Source organism: Poecilia reticulata, chromosome 12, assembly GCF_904066995.2.
Source record: "Poecilia reticulata chromosome 12, P_reticulata-male-v2, whole genome shotgun sequence".
NCBI classification, from domain to species: domain Eukaryota; kingdom Metazoa; phylum Chordata; class Actinopteri; order Cyprinodontiformes; family Poeciliidae; genus Poecilia; species Poecilia reticulata.
This window is the reverse complement of record NC_088841.1, coordinates 31732063-31746820: the sequence shown is the minus strand read 5'-3', so window position 1 is coordinate 31746820 and position 14758 is coordinate 31732063. Positions and strand designations below refer to the sequence as shown.

Here is a 14758-nt window from a genome sequence, read left to right as displayed (position 1 = left end):
GCCGAAATGGGTTTCCTCCGCCGGGTGGCTGGGCTCTCCCTTAGAGATAGGGTGAGAAGCTCGGTCATCTGGGAGGGACTCAAAGTAGAGCCGCTGCTCCTCCACATCGAGAGGAGCCAGTTGAGGTGTCTCGGGCATCTGGTAAGGATGCCTCCTGGACGCCTCCCTGGTGAGGTGTTCTGGGCACGTCCCACCAGGAGGACGCCTCGGGGAAGACCCAGGACACGCTGGAGGAAATACGTCTCTCGGCTGGCCTGGGAACGCCTTGGGATTCCCCCAGAGGAGCTGGAAGAAGTGGCTGGGGAGAGAGAAGTCTGGGCCTCTTTTCTGAAGCTGCTGCCCCCGCGACCCGACCCCGGATAAGCGGAAGAAAATGGATGGATTATTTACCGAATGATACTTTATGACAAGTGTCATAAACATTCCTAAAGACTTCTTTATGTTCATTACAGGCAGTGTGTCATGCTTATGACAGTGTCATGTCAGTCTTATGCACACCCCTTCAAATAAATGTTACCGAAAATTTTTACCAACGTATGCCATGAATATGTGTGTATATATTTCATCTTACGTCTAGTGCAGTGTTTCTCAACCATTTTTTTGGGTCAGCGCCCTCCTAGCCTTTATCCAGGTCCTTCACTGCCCCCCACCAAAGAATTTGTAGACTACTTTACACTGACTATTATTTTATTGTTAATATTTCTATCACTAATAGTAATATTAGTCCTCGTTTCTGTATATATCATCAAAATAATTTTCCAGAGAACAAGAAAGCCATTGGAATAGAAATTATTTTCACAGGCATCTTTGAAAAATGCAATGAACATTCAAGTTAAAATTGGTAGGCCTAACAGCAGCCAATCAGAGTGGAAAAAATATTCTTGTTCTTTGCCATTTTCTAGTTGTTAAATATTCCACAAAATGACCAGATAAAATATGTTCAACATGCCAGTTTAAACTTTGATCTATTTGCAAAACGACTGAGCTCTGCAACATTAAAACATGGATAGAACTGTAACTACATTAATCATAGCTCTTCTGCTCTTCAGTGTTTCTGTCGGTTTCTGGTGGTGCAGCTCTGTGCTGTCTTCAGACAATTGGACATCAGAGTATCAACCATAAAATTTCACCCTCATGGCATTTATTGTGCAAACCAGAGCTTTCAGTGGAAAAACAAAAGCTCCAGATCCTTCCAATGCCATACAAATATGAGACAGAAAGGACTGGAACGGGTTGGTTTAATAAGAGAAACATGAAACACAGGGTGGATCTTTAACCCATCAGGAAGCCTGAGGCGTACAGCTAAAGGACTGAGAACAGAGGTTATTTCAAAGGGACCAATAAAGCGAGGGGAAAGCTTACGATTGGATGATTTGAGATTGATGTCACGAGTGGAGAGCCAAACCTCTTGTCCAGGAGAATATGACGGTGCAGGGGTTCTCTTACGGTCAGCCCATCTGCGGTTTCCCTCGGCTGTCCGGTTGAGAGCTGCATTGGTCTGTGTCCAGATGTGTCTGCAATGGCGGATGTGATGGTGAACAGAAGTGACGGATGTTTGTAGCTCATCTGAAGGAAACAGAGGGGGCTGATAGCCAAGAGAGGACTCAAAAGGTGATAGGCCAGTGGCTGTTGAGGTGTGGCTGTTGTGGGCATACTCCACCCAAGGCAAGTGCACACTCCAGGATGAAGGGTGTGACGAACAGAGACAACGAAGGGTAGCTTCAAGCTCCTGGTTCAGATGCTCAGTCTGACCATTAGTTTGGGGATGAAACCCAGAACTGAGGGTTACCTTAGCTCCAAGAGCAGTGCCAAACTCCTTCCAAACTCTAGAAACAAACTGTGGACCTCTGTCTGACAGAATCTCAGAGGGGATACCATGCAGAAGAAACACATGTTTAGTTAGAAGATGGCCAGTTTGCATGGCAGTAGGAAGTTTACGTAAGGGAACCAGATGGCAAGCCTTAGAGAAGCGGTCAATGATTGTTAGAATGGCGGTGAAACCCTTTGAAGGTGGTAGCCCAGTAACAAAGTCTAAAGCTATGTGCGACCAGGGACGTTTGGGAACTGGAAGAGGTTGAAGCAACCCACTGGGGGGTTGATTGCGGGTCTTATTGCGAGCGCAGATGGGACAGGCAAGCACATAGTCCTTGACATCTCTATATAACGACGGCCACCAAAAGTTTCGTCTGATCAGAGAGACTGTTCTGTTAATGCCAGGATGACAAGAAAATTTTGCAGTATGGGCCCAATGAATGAGACGAGCTCTAACGGATGAAGGAATGTACAAACGGTTGGGTGGTCTATTTATGGGACCGGGTTCAGTCTGTTGAGCAGCCAGTACCTGGTCTCTAATCTTCCAAGAAAGAGTTCCAACAACACATGATGGTGAAATAATGGTGGTTTCAGGCATGTCATGATCAGGGGAAAACTGTCTCGAAAGTGCATCTGGCTTGGTGTTTTTGGATCCAGGTCTATAAGAAATAGTAAAGTTGAACCTGGAGAAAAAGAGGGACCAGCGAGACTGTCTGGGATTTAATCTCTTGGCCTGTTGAAGGTAGGCTAGATTCTTGTGATCTGTCAAGACAACAATGGGATGCTCCGCCCCCTCTTACCAGTGACGCCATTCATCAAAAGCCATCTTTATTGCCAGGAGTTCTCTATCACCTGGTGAGAGACGACGGGAGAAAAATGCACAGGGGTGCAATTTGTCATCAATGGAAAAATTTATGACAGGACTGCCCCTACCCCAGAATCAGAGGCGTCCACCTCCACAACAAACTGTTTAAATGGGTCTGGTTTAATGAGGATGGGTACATTGGCAAACCTCCTCTTCAAATCTAAGAAACTTTGTTCAGCTTCTGGTGACCAACTGAAACTAACCTTGGTGGAAGTGAGACGGGTAAGGGGAAGAACAGTTTGGCTATAGTTTTTAATGAAACGACGGTAGAAATTTGCAAACCCCAGAAAACGTTGAAGTTGCTTGCAAAATGTGGGAGTAGGCCAGTGCAAGACTGCTTGAACCTTTGCTGGGTCCGTCTTCACCTGCCTGCTCCCCAAAACATAACCCAGAAATGTCACTGATGAGGCATGGAACTCTCATTTCTCCGCCTTGACAAACAGCCGATTCTCCAAAAGACGCTGAAGAACCAGGCGGACATGTCTCTTGTGTTCCTCTAAAGATCTTGAAAAAATGAAAATGTCGTCAAGATAAACAAAGACAAACTGATTAAGATAGTCCCTGAAGACATCATTGACTAACGCTTGGAACACTGCTGGTGCATTCATGAGGCCAAAGGGCATAACTAAATACTCAAAATGGCCAAGTGGTGTCCTGAACGCTGTTTTCCACTCGTCTCCCTCCCTCATTCTGATCAAGTGGTAAGCATTACGGAGGTCAAGTTTGGTAAAGATGGTGGCTCCCTGAACGAGTTCAAAAGCTGAGGCAAGTAATGGCAGTGGGTATTTATTCTTTACAGTGATTTGGTTTAAGGCTCTGTAGTCAATACATGGTCTGACTGTTCCATCCTTCTTACCAACGAAGAAAAACCCGGCTCCCACAGGTGAGGTTGATGAACGAATGATGCCAGCAGCAAGGGACTCACTGATGTATTTCTCCATGCTCTCCCTCTCTGGTTTGGATATACCGTATAAACGGCTGGTGGGTAGTGGTGCTCCTGGAAGTAGGTCAATGGTACAATCGTATGGACGGTGAGGAGGAAGAGAGAGAGCTTTAGACTTACTGAAAACCATGCGAAGGTCATGGTATTCAGATGGAACACTGGTCAGGTCAGCAGGAGAGGGTTCATCTGCAGGATGAGAAACAACTGAAGGGAGAGCAGAGTGAAGACACGATGAAAAACATTATGTGCTCCAAGACTCTACCCGGCCACTCCTCCAATTAAGGTGTGGATTATGGCTGAGAAGCCATGAATAGCCTAGAACCACTGGTGACTGAGGTGAAGGGAATACAAAAAAGGTTATTGCCTCACGATGATTTCCTGAAACTAAAAGCTCAATGGGAACTGTGCGATGAGTAATGACAGGTAAGGCTTTACCATTAAGTGCAGAAACCAAGACTGGGACTCAAAGAGGAATGGTGGGTATCTGGAGTTGATTAACAAGGTTATTGTCGATAAGGTTTTGTTCACAACCAGAATCTATTAAAACAATTGTCTGAAAGGACTGATTACTAGTAATCAGGGAACATGGTAGAGTTAAACGGGAAGCCTTCTTTGAGTTGCCCACCACTTCTCCCATAGCTAATGATGGGCTTTGTCTTTTGGCAGGTTCTTACAGTTAGCAATGTAGTGCCCTGTTTGACCAGAGTAAAGGCAGGCGCCTGACCTCATGCGTCGCTGCTGTTCTTTGGGAGTTAGTCTGGTTCTTCCTATTTGCATAGGTTCCTCAGGGGTTTGATCTTGATTTGTGGGGGTAACGTTAAATTCCACTCTGTTTGGGCAAATATTCAGTTCTCTCTTGGATCGGGTTCTGTCTCTGACCCTATTGTCGATCTTAATAGCCATTGAGATTAGATCCTCTAATGAGGCTGGTTCATCTCGGTAAGCTAGTTCATCTTTCATGTTTTTGTTCAGAGCTTGTAGAAAAGCTCCCTTCAATGCCTCTGTGTTCCAACCAGAAGAGGCTGCCAGGGTTCTAAAGTCAATAGCAAAATCCGCTACCGCTTGACGACCCTGCTTTAAATTCCACAGCTTGCGGGTAATATCAGAACATGATTCAGTATACCCAAATGTCTGTTTAAATGCGGACACAAACGAGTCATAAGTCCCCTGAAAAAAGACTTGCTGTCCAAACTTACCCTCCGCCCATCTTAGCGCTCTTGCCCTTAACAAACCAATAACATACAAGATCTTTGCAGCATCTGTCTGAAAGCTTTGGGGCGAAAAAGAAAAAACTAAAGAGCATTGTAATAAAAATCCCCCACATTTACCTATCTCACCCGAATAGGGCTCAGGTGTGGGTGGGGAGACCTCTCTGAGACGAACGGACACTGGAGCCCAGTGCTTCCGCAGGGCTGGCGGAAGCGCTGGCTTGGGAAGGGAGTGGATCTGCGGCAGGAGGTGGCCCCAAAGCAGGAGGTGGGCCAGCAGAAACTAGCTTTTGGTGAAGCTCTTTCAACATTCCAGCAAATTGATCTAAACGCTGGTTAGTAATAGTTTGTTGATCGTATAAAGAGTGCAGCATAGAGTCATGACGGACCAGTACAGCATGATCTTGATTGGGGTCAGGAGTTGATTCTGCTGTGTCAAGTTGGCTGAATGATTCTGCCATGTTTGGCTTTAACCTTCTGACCCACATGCAAAATCAACTAGTCTGAATAAAGGTAAGGGTTTTATTTCCTTGCAAAAACAGACAAACAATTCTCCTTGATCCTTCCAGGAGCGGTTGAGTAGTGCAATCGGAGGTGCCTGGAATGAGAGCAAGGTTACTGGTGGCCCAAAATGAGGTGATCGGCGATACAATATGAAACGCTTACTTTAGAATGGTTCTGGTTGAAGCGTGGGGGAATGTGCCCAAGGTCCAGTGTGGAGAATGGTTCCTGAGATGAGCGTGAGGATGGTGATGAGCGGGAGCCAGAGAATCGATGGAGCGGTGTGGAGGGAGCAGCGGGCAGGCAGACTTGCAGGTGAGATCCACAAGACGAGGAAACAATGGAACTGATCCAGTTGAAAAATCCAGAAGCTGATCTAGAGACAGCAAACACAAGGACTTTGAAACCACTGGAAAATACTGAAGAGACAGATCAAAAAAACAAATACTGTAGACTACAGCTAGAGAGACTACCGGTGCACGTTAATCATCCAGCACTGAGTGAAGGTTCTGCTGCTTCTTTATCCCCAACACTGATGAAGCTGATGAGATCCACCCGTGTAGGCTGCCCAGGTTCTTCACCAAGATCTTCGCTGGAAAAGATCCATCACTCACACTCAACACACACACACAGGAACCCTGACAGTCTATTGCTTTATAGATTAATAGTTTTACTGGACAGAAATTACAAAGAACAAATCTGGTTCTTAATCAAATCCTAATGAGTAAAATTGAAAGTGTCATGGAGTCATCAGCCTCATGACATTAACACTGACATGAAAAATAATATTGAAGAAATAAATCTATCAAATCTAATTAAAAACATAAATAAGTGATCAGTTCTTTACTCTTATGGTCTGTAAGACATATTTATTCTCAGTATTAGATGTGGTCTCAACAAACCCATGGCACTTCAACAATATTATTTTACCTTTTATGTGGAAATAGTGTCTGTTTATTCTTGCCATACAGTCCTCTGTATTAATTATTCCTCGAAAGGTCTTGCCATACCAGTTTATTCCTCTGTATTTACTTTAGTTTATTAGTTTATTCTTGCATTTTGTTCTTCATTAATTTCCATTTAGTTTCATTTGATTATTATTATCCTCTCTTGGTTTATGCTATGTCCACTTTAGTTTCTTTCCTGTTGCTACATTTATTGATTGACGCTCACCATACAGTAATCTCATCACCTGCTGCGCCGCAAATCGTCCTGTGTTTCACATCATGTGTTGATTTTTCACTGTTCAGCGTCGGATTCTCTTTTTTTATGCCATAATTCACATCTAGTTTCTCGCTCCGTTTTATGTCCCGCTTCTCCTGTTTTGGAGTTTTGCTCAATGTGCTCCTCATTTTTTTTACCCCGTATGGTGCAGGGCAGTCGGAAGCGTATTGTGACGGTCCGACCAGTAAACCAAAAGGACAAAGGCATATATAAAAATATTTTCTATTTATTTTTTCCAAAGAATATCTTAACAAAAAGGTTCAACAACAAATCTAAAAAATATAACAAAATGGGCCCAAAAGAAATCAACTGAGGCAACATAACTCAAGATAACAAACCAAAAGACTCACTTAACAATGAACACACAGAGGGATTTATACAAACAGGCTAGCCTACACAAACGAGGAGGGGTAGGGAAGGTGACAAAGACAAATAATGTATAAACATAAATGACTAATTTAAACTAAACATTTTAACTTTATCACAACTATAAAAACCAAAATAAACTAATACCAAAAAGGTTTTAGCAATTATGCCATTAGTGGAGAGAGGCTATGCTAGATTGATGTGAAACAAGTCCCCTGCTTCCAGCAGCCTGATGGATTGTTCCACTTCCTGGTTTTCTTTTGAGCCAACCCCCTTCTGCCAGCCAGTCCTTAAACTCAGCAAAACAAAATAGTTAATGATCTTAAATAAACATAAGGTGTTTACTAACTGTGTGCACCCAAATTAGTAAACAACCTTATGCAATAACCACCACCAAAGAAAAAGTGAAATTCTAAATATATTATATGAAACACTTAAATACTAACACTTAGGAAAAGATGGAGGATCCTCCACACGTATCAATGGAGAAAAGCCAGACTGACATAAACCTTTTAAAACAACGGCAACAATTTTGGTATTCTGATTATTGAAATTTAAAAGTGTTGTGATACCGTTGTTCTATCACCCCCGGTTCATACCGGACCACTTACAGCACCGGTGTTAACGCTATAAAATGAACGCTCTCTATCGTGGTATCACCCATTGAGGGATTTCTTTATTTAAATGGGTTCATTTTTCAGAGGGATACACAGTGAGGGTATCGTGATTTTAGTAATTACATGTTTATAAGAGCAAATTTCTGTTGTCCTTCCATGGAAGAGGGCAGCCTTCAAACGGAAATAAAACACTTTTTAATGTAAGTTGCTGCTTTGACATGATCGCAGAACTGCCAAAACATATGTACAAAAATATCAGACAAAGTGAATCACAGCAACGTCATCAGCCGGTGTAACGCTGAACTGATGCGGAGAAGCTTCTAGTAGCAGGTGCGTAGCTGCGCCAAAAGCTACAAACACTGAATAGAAGAAGAGCTGCCATCAATACAGTTGCAGCCAAGCATGTTTTAATGTTACACAATACAATTTTACCAAGTTGCTCAAAGTCTAAACTGGTATTGTTGTCCATATAAGGTGGAAACTTTACCTTTTTTGACCAAACGCCCCCCAAAGGAATCCCAGCACCCCCTTTTGTAAAAATGTCCACCAGCGCCCCCTGCCATCCTCTGAACGCCGCTTGGGGGCGGTACCGCCCACGTCTAGTGCATAGTTTTTTTTTGTCGCTTTTACTACCACTAGATAATGGATATGTGTGGGATATAACGTCAACAGCGCTGTCAGAAATTCAATGAGTGTGCAGCAAGTGTCCAAATGATCCAATTGTCTTATTGTTGATTTCAATAGTACTTTTCCAGAAAAGCAGGTGCTGCCATGTGGGCTCTACTACAATCAAGAGTAGCCACACAGGCACAGCCTCCAGAATAGTGATTATCATTGTGGGCGGTATCGCCCCCCAGGGGGCGTACAGAGGACGGCAGGGGGTGCTGACTGACATTTTTACACAAGGGGGGTGCTGGGATGCCTTTGGGGGTGTTTAGTCGAAGATAAACTTTACACCTTAAATCCACAACAATGCCAGTTTAGACTTTGAGCAACTTGGTAAAACTGTATTGTGTAACATTAAATCATGCTTGACTGCAACTGTATAGATGGCAGCTCTTCTTCTATTCAGTGTTTTTTAGCTTCTGTTAGCTTCTTGGCGCAGCTCCGTTCTCCTGCTACTGGTAGCTAAAATCACAATACCCTCACTGTGTATCCCTCTGAAAAATGAACACATTTAAATAAAGAAATAAAGAAATCCCTCCATGGGTGATACCACAATAGAGAGCGTTCATTTTATAGCATTAACACCGGTGCTGTAAGTAGTACGGTATGAAACTGGGGTGATGAAACAACACAGCACTTTTAAATTTCAGTAATCAGAATTCCGAAATTGTTGCCGTTGTTTTAAAAGGTCTATGTCAGGCTGCCTTTTCCACATTGATACGCTTCCCAACTGCCCTGCACCTTAGGGGCATAAAAAAAAAAAACGCGCACATTGGTCAAAACTGAAACAGGAGAAGCGGGACATAAAACGGAGTGACGAACTAGATATGAATTATGGCATAAAAACAGAGAATCTGACGCTGAACAGTGAAAAAATCAACACATGATGTAACAGGAAAGAAACTAAAGTGGACATAGCAATAAACCAAGAGAGGATAACACTAAACAAAGACATAATGTCTTGCTTTCAGACTGAAAATATGTGCTCTCAACTTAGGGCAGTAAAATTCCCCCAGAAAACTACAGAATGAACCAGTTCACAATAAAGACCAATATAAAAATATATCAAATAAGGGAGGCCCTTAGCAAAAGAACTTAATTGACTGTAAAGAAATACATAAATTTTGATGAACAGATTTTCTCCCTTTTCTCCTCAGACTGAGTGACTGTAACCTCTCAGAGAGAAGCTGTGAAGCTCTGTCCTCAGTTCTCAGCTCCCAGTCATCCAGTCTCAGAGAACTGGACCTGAGTAACAACAACCTGCAGGATTCAGGAGTGAAGCTTCTCTCTGCTGGACTGGAGAGTCCAAACTGCAACCTGGAAACTCTCAGGTAAAATGTGACCAATCCTGGTGAAACCAGATTTCTGTCCTTTTCCTGCTATCAAATATGATATAAAGATCTTAGCAAACAATCTGCTGTAACTACAGGTAACATAAAGGTCAATAGGGCAGAATAAGTTATTGATCTGAAAACTATAATTAGGCTATTTCAATCAAGACATGTTGCAAGGTTTTACAACTAGCATTTTTTATATTTATTTTCTTAACAGTATGGATACAGCTCTGTTTTAGACATAACCAGAATTTTGTTTGTTTTTTTAACATATTAAAACTGGCTACAGACTTTAAATTGGCAGTGAGTGAGTTCCAAGCTGCAGATTCTCTGACAGAGAGAGAAATTCAAGCAAAAGTGGTTCTACAAAAGGGAACCTTACAATTGCCATTCATTGTTGCTCTAGTAGATCCACTGTTTCCCTGTAATTTAGGTACAAGTCTGTTAAAACATTTAAAATAAATTTTAAATGGTTATGACATATAAAACCAGAAAAATGCCAATTTAGCCAGAATGTAAGAGTGATTGAATCTGACTGGCTTTTGATATAAAACCTTCAAGGCCTGATTATAGACTTTCCTGGCTTGAGTATAGTTTGGCTAGTCTGTTCCATAGGACAGATGTCAAAGGATCATTGGGTTAAAGAAAATATCTGCATGGAGTGTTAGACCATTTCTAATAATTTTGAAACGGTTTACATTTGTTATAACAGCTTTGTGGATTTTATCAACTTGGGTCCTAAAGTTTAACTGAGCATCCAATATTGTTCCTAAATATTTTTCTTGTGATACTTGTTCAATAGAATTGCCATTGATCTGAATAGAACTGCCATGGTGCTCTCTTTATTAAAAAAGCAAATATATTTTGTTTTGATAAGCAGTCAAACAAGAATCATTTAGCCATTATGATAATCTCCACAAGCTGTTATACCTAGGTGGGGAGGAAAAAAAGGATTATTTTTCTAGGTGATCAGTTCTAATTTTCTCAATACACAAACTTGTTTTGAAAAATACACCAGGAGTGTTAGTCTTTAGGGCTTACTTGATGTCATAATATTATTTTTACCAGCAAGAGTTCTCTACAGTAGAAGGTGGGACTGGATATTTCTGAGTTGCTTTTTCATTTGTCTGCCATATTGGATTCAACAAAAAACATTTTGCACTTGCAGTGACCAGTTGTTGATAGTGTATTGCATGATGCACTAGTGTCCACTTGGTGCTCTCTGTGTTATAAATAAACATAAAATCCACAAGATACTGCATAGTGCAATGACCACTATGCATGAAAGAGTTTATTGGGGTTAAGCACCAGTTTCTTGAGTTTTTTCCTCTCCTATAAATGTCCAGTTCAGACCTTGGGCTCTACCTCAATGTTCTCATCTTCTCATCATGTGATGAATTGTGTGTCTGCAGCTTATCAGGCTGTTTGGTCTCAGAGGAAGGCTGTGCTTCTCTGGCCTCAGCTCTGACCTTTAACCCCTCCCATCTGAAAGAGTTGGACCTGAGCTACAATCATCCAGGAGACTCAGGAGTGAAGCTGCTGTCGGCTGGACTGAAGGATCCAGACTGGAGACTGGAAGCTCTCAGGTATGGAGGAACCTGCTGCAGGAGCAGAGAAGGTCTGATAGAGGAGGAAGAGGAGAAACGACTTTAGTCAGACTGATGGAAAATGTTTAGTTTAAGATAAATATTTAGTTTGATAATTAAATATTTAGTTTGGAAAAATGCCATTTACAAATGAATGAATAACATGGTAAAAATATGAAGTGATATTCTGAACCTCGTTGTATTCTGAACCATGTGCGCAGGTTACAATATGATAAACAGATCATGGAGGATCTTTTCCCTGATCTGTTTCCCAGCAGTCAGTGTAAAACTTGAGAGCTGGAGAAGTTTCCTCCTGTTGCTGCAGCAGCAGAGATGTTCTGCTTCATGGACTGAATCAGGTTGGAAAGAGGAGAGATCTTTACTGAGCTGCTGCTGATCAACGAAACATTTCAACTCTTTCTGGAAACTCATGAGACAGAAAAACTGGATGTTTTTACCATCCAGAACCAGTTCAGGTCAATAATTCAGTTGTTTCTGTGGAAGATGAACAGATTTGATGTGAAATGATGAAATTTTTCATTTCTATATGATGTTCCAGCAAATCTGTAGAAAATGGAGCTGCAGCTCTCAGATATTTCAGTCGTCATGTTTTCTACCAATGAATCCACTGATTAAAGCAGGAATCTGATCTCCATCTTCTCCTCCAGAGGTTCCCAATGTTTGTTCCTGGAAGCTGCTGCTGGTTTCTCCAATCCAGGCTCCGCCCCCTTTAGAGGAAATCTGTCCATATATGGAGCTGATTGCAGCAGCAGGACAATCCAACATTTTAGTCTGACTTCATCTGGAAATGTTTCTTTGACCTGAATCAGTTTGAAGGCAGGCCAGCTCCTCATCAGAGCTGAAATCTTCTCTGTCCTCCATGCTGGAAATGTACAAGTCCAGCAGCTCCTGGTCAGTGACATCAGAGCGTGACATCATCAGTAGAGTGATGATGTCATTTCCTTTCAGAGCAGCTTGGAAATCTGAGAGGAAAGATGCAAACAAAGACACTCTGGACTGTTGGATCTGCTGGTTCTGGTTCCAGATGCTCGTTGGACACTTTCACAAGCCATTACTGCAGCTGCTGGATTCAGGAAGCTGCTTCTTCTTCTTGGTCTCATTGTAAATGTGTGCAGCGCCACCTGGTGGTGCTGGTTGGTAGAGGAAGTGCTGAAAGGTTGGAGGTGTTTGTCAGAGGTGTGTGATGATGGAAGCCTCTCCCTGGTTTGTGAGTCTGAGCTCAGAGATCAAATCTTTGGTTCTTGTTGAACTCTTTGTTGAATGTGATGCAGCTTCTCCTTTTTAATGTTTGTATTTCTGGATATTACAGTGAGGCCACAGCAGGTTTTCAGCAGCAGGGCTGTTTAGTGTTTCATTCCTTCATCTGTGTTTGGGAGTGTGGATGGAGCAGGTATCCAGGTGTTTAATGGTTCTTTCTCTGGATTCTTACAAGTGGATTTTTCCAGATGTTGGACTGTTCCTGTCTCAGTGGAGGACAATGTGTGTCTGAGAGACATGTAATGTCCATGTTTGCTGCTGAAAGAGACTGATGGTCTGACCCCCCTCCTCCTTTCAGGGTGGAGCCTGCTGGAGGCCGATTCTTGACACCAGGTCTGAGGAAGTGTAAGTGTGTTTTTCATCTGATTCATGACAACAAAGCAGCTCACATTCAACCATCTTCAAACTGTCACATCACTCATTCAGGATCATCATCAAAGATCAATAAATGATCAATAACTGCAGCTGGATTGTGTTTGTTCTCTCCATCAGATTCCTGTCAACTCACCATCGACACAAACACAGTGAGCAGAAAACTCAAACTGTCTGAAGACAACAGGAAGGTGACATATGTGAAGGAGCTTCAGTCATATCCTGATCATCCAGACAGATTTGATGATCCTCAGCTGCTGTGTAGAACTGGTCTGACTGGTCGCTGTTACTGGGAGGTCGAGTGGAGAGGAGATGTTAATATATCAGTGAGTTACAGAAGAATCAGGAGGAAAGGAAACAGTAGAGATTGTTTGTTTGGATATAATGATCATTCCTGGAGTCTGAACTGCTTTGATGATGGTTACTCTGCCTGGCACAATGACACAGAAACTCGCCTGCATTCCTCCACTTTCTCTAACAGAGTAGCAGTGCATTTGGACTGTCCTGCTGGTATTCTGTCCTTTTATGGTGTCTCCTCTGGCTCACTGATCTGCCTTGGCACCTACATAAATCAGAGGTTCACTGAACCTCTGATTCCTGGGTTTAGGCTCTGGTGGTCTGGTTCCTCAGTGTCTCTGTGCTGAGTTGATTATTTGCCTCTGTTGCTCTTGATGAAAGCGGACGCTTTTTTCCTCTGCTCCTTCCCTGCAATTGTCTGCCCTGCTTGCTCTGTTTTTGTCCTGTCTTTTTCTATATTTTTGGAGCCTTTCTTTGCACTTCCTCCAAACCTGCAAATTATGGATCTGGTCAACCGGTCTCTCAATGCAATTGATCAGATTTTCTCAATGAGAAGACTGGGCACAGGAGAGCCTCTTGTCCTGAAGGGACACACCCGGCAGGATTCACCTTGGATTTATTAATGCTGACAGGATTTCTGCTGTTTAGCCCTACCGGGCCGAAGCCCGCTGTGGAGCGGGCAAGCACGTGACACATTTATAAGACTTCGTAATTACACAGACGGCATACCGAGTGTTCATTTCACCTCTGGTGGACAGTATGGATTTCAAACTTTATAAAAGTTGTGTTTTTAGATTGGTTTTGTGGTTATTTACTTGAAAATAAAGCCAGGAATATGATCGATCATTTCCGCCTTACTGTGTGGGGGTCTAACTGTACCACATTTCGACACAACCAATGAAAATGTGTTGACGGTCTGTTGCTAGGTAGAACGGAGACATGTGGGGACAAACGAGGGGGGGGGAATTTGGATACGGCAAGAGACTAGGGAGTATTGATGCTGTGGATTTTACTAAGAGTGTTCGATAGGTTTTTTATACAGTAAGTATGTTATTTAGAGTTTGTGGTGTGTGTAGTGTTAGTAGTAGTTTTGCTAGCGATCGCTGCATGGCTTCGTAGCGAGTTCTGACGTACTGAGAAGAGAAAGACTGCGTGCCGGAATGGCCATTTAGACCTTGGCCTACAAGGGTTAGAGTTTGCAGATACCTGGCTTATCGACAAATTTGTGACAGACTTGGCCAAACTAGCAAACACTCAGACTGTTGATGTGGACAGAGACGTAAGTTGGATGTGAGTCTCTCTGAGACTCGCAGCCCAGGACTCTTAAACTCACTAACAAAATGGAATTGATCTTGGAGAAGTTTTTAGTTTACGTTCAGAGGAATGGCCAAAGTTATTCGGATAATTGGGAACTGAGATATATTGGAGAGACTTTAGGGAAGATTGAAATTTATAATCAATCCAACCTAAGACATTCTGTATCTGAATTGACATTCCCTGTGTTTCCCTGGAAGGGCTGCATATTTGTAATCTCCTTGAAGATATGTAAACACAACACTCCTTCCCACTTCTTCACCCCCCTTCTGTTATCCATGGAGCTTTGCGCTGTCAAAGACATTCCCTGATAACATCTTATCAGACTTCTGACGGGACGCTGAGCAACGTGGTCTCATGGTCCTGTGATGTCAC

General features: G+C 42.7%; 1 protein-coding gene and 1 long non-coding RNA gene across 2 annotated transcripts in view; one reads left to right on the top strand and one right to left on the bottom strand.

Moving 5' to 3' along the window:
• LOC108165980 (NLR family CARD domain-containing protein 3-like) overlaps positions 1 to 13416 on the top strand; it is a 92063-nt gene extending 78647 nt beyond the window's left edge. The window contains exon 9 of the mRNA XM_081613315.1: positions 12893 to 13416. Coding sequence (XP_081469441.1) covers positions 12893 to 13416 — 524 coding nt within the window. The remainder of the gene's footprint in view (positions 1 to 12892) is intronic.
• Positions 5346 to 5918, bottom strand: LOC145554212 (uncharacterized). The gene is made up of 3 exons (XR_014090244.1): positions 5803 to 5918; positions 5495 to 5705; positions 5346 to 5426 (listed from the first exon to the last, which is right to left on the bottom strand). It is a non-coding gene; the product is annotated as an uncharacterized LOC145554212 (long non-coding RNA).
• Positions 13417 to 14758: the final 1342 nt, after the last annotated feature.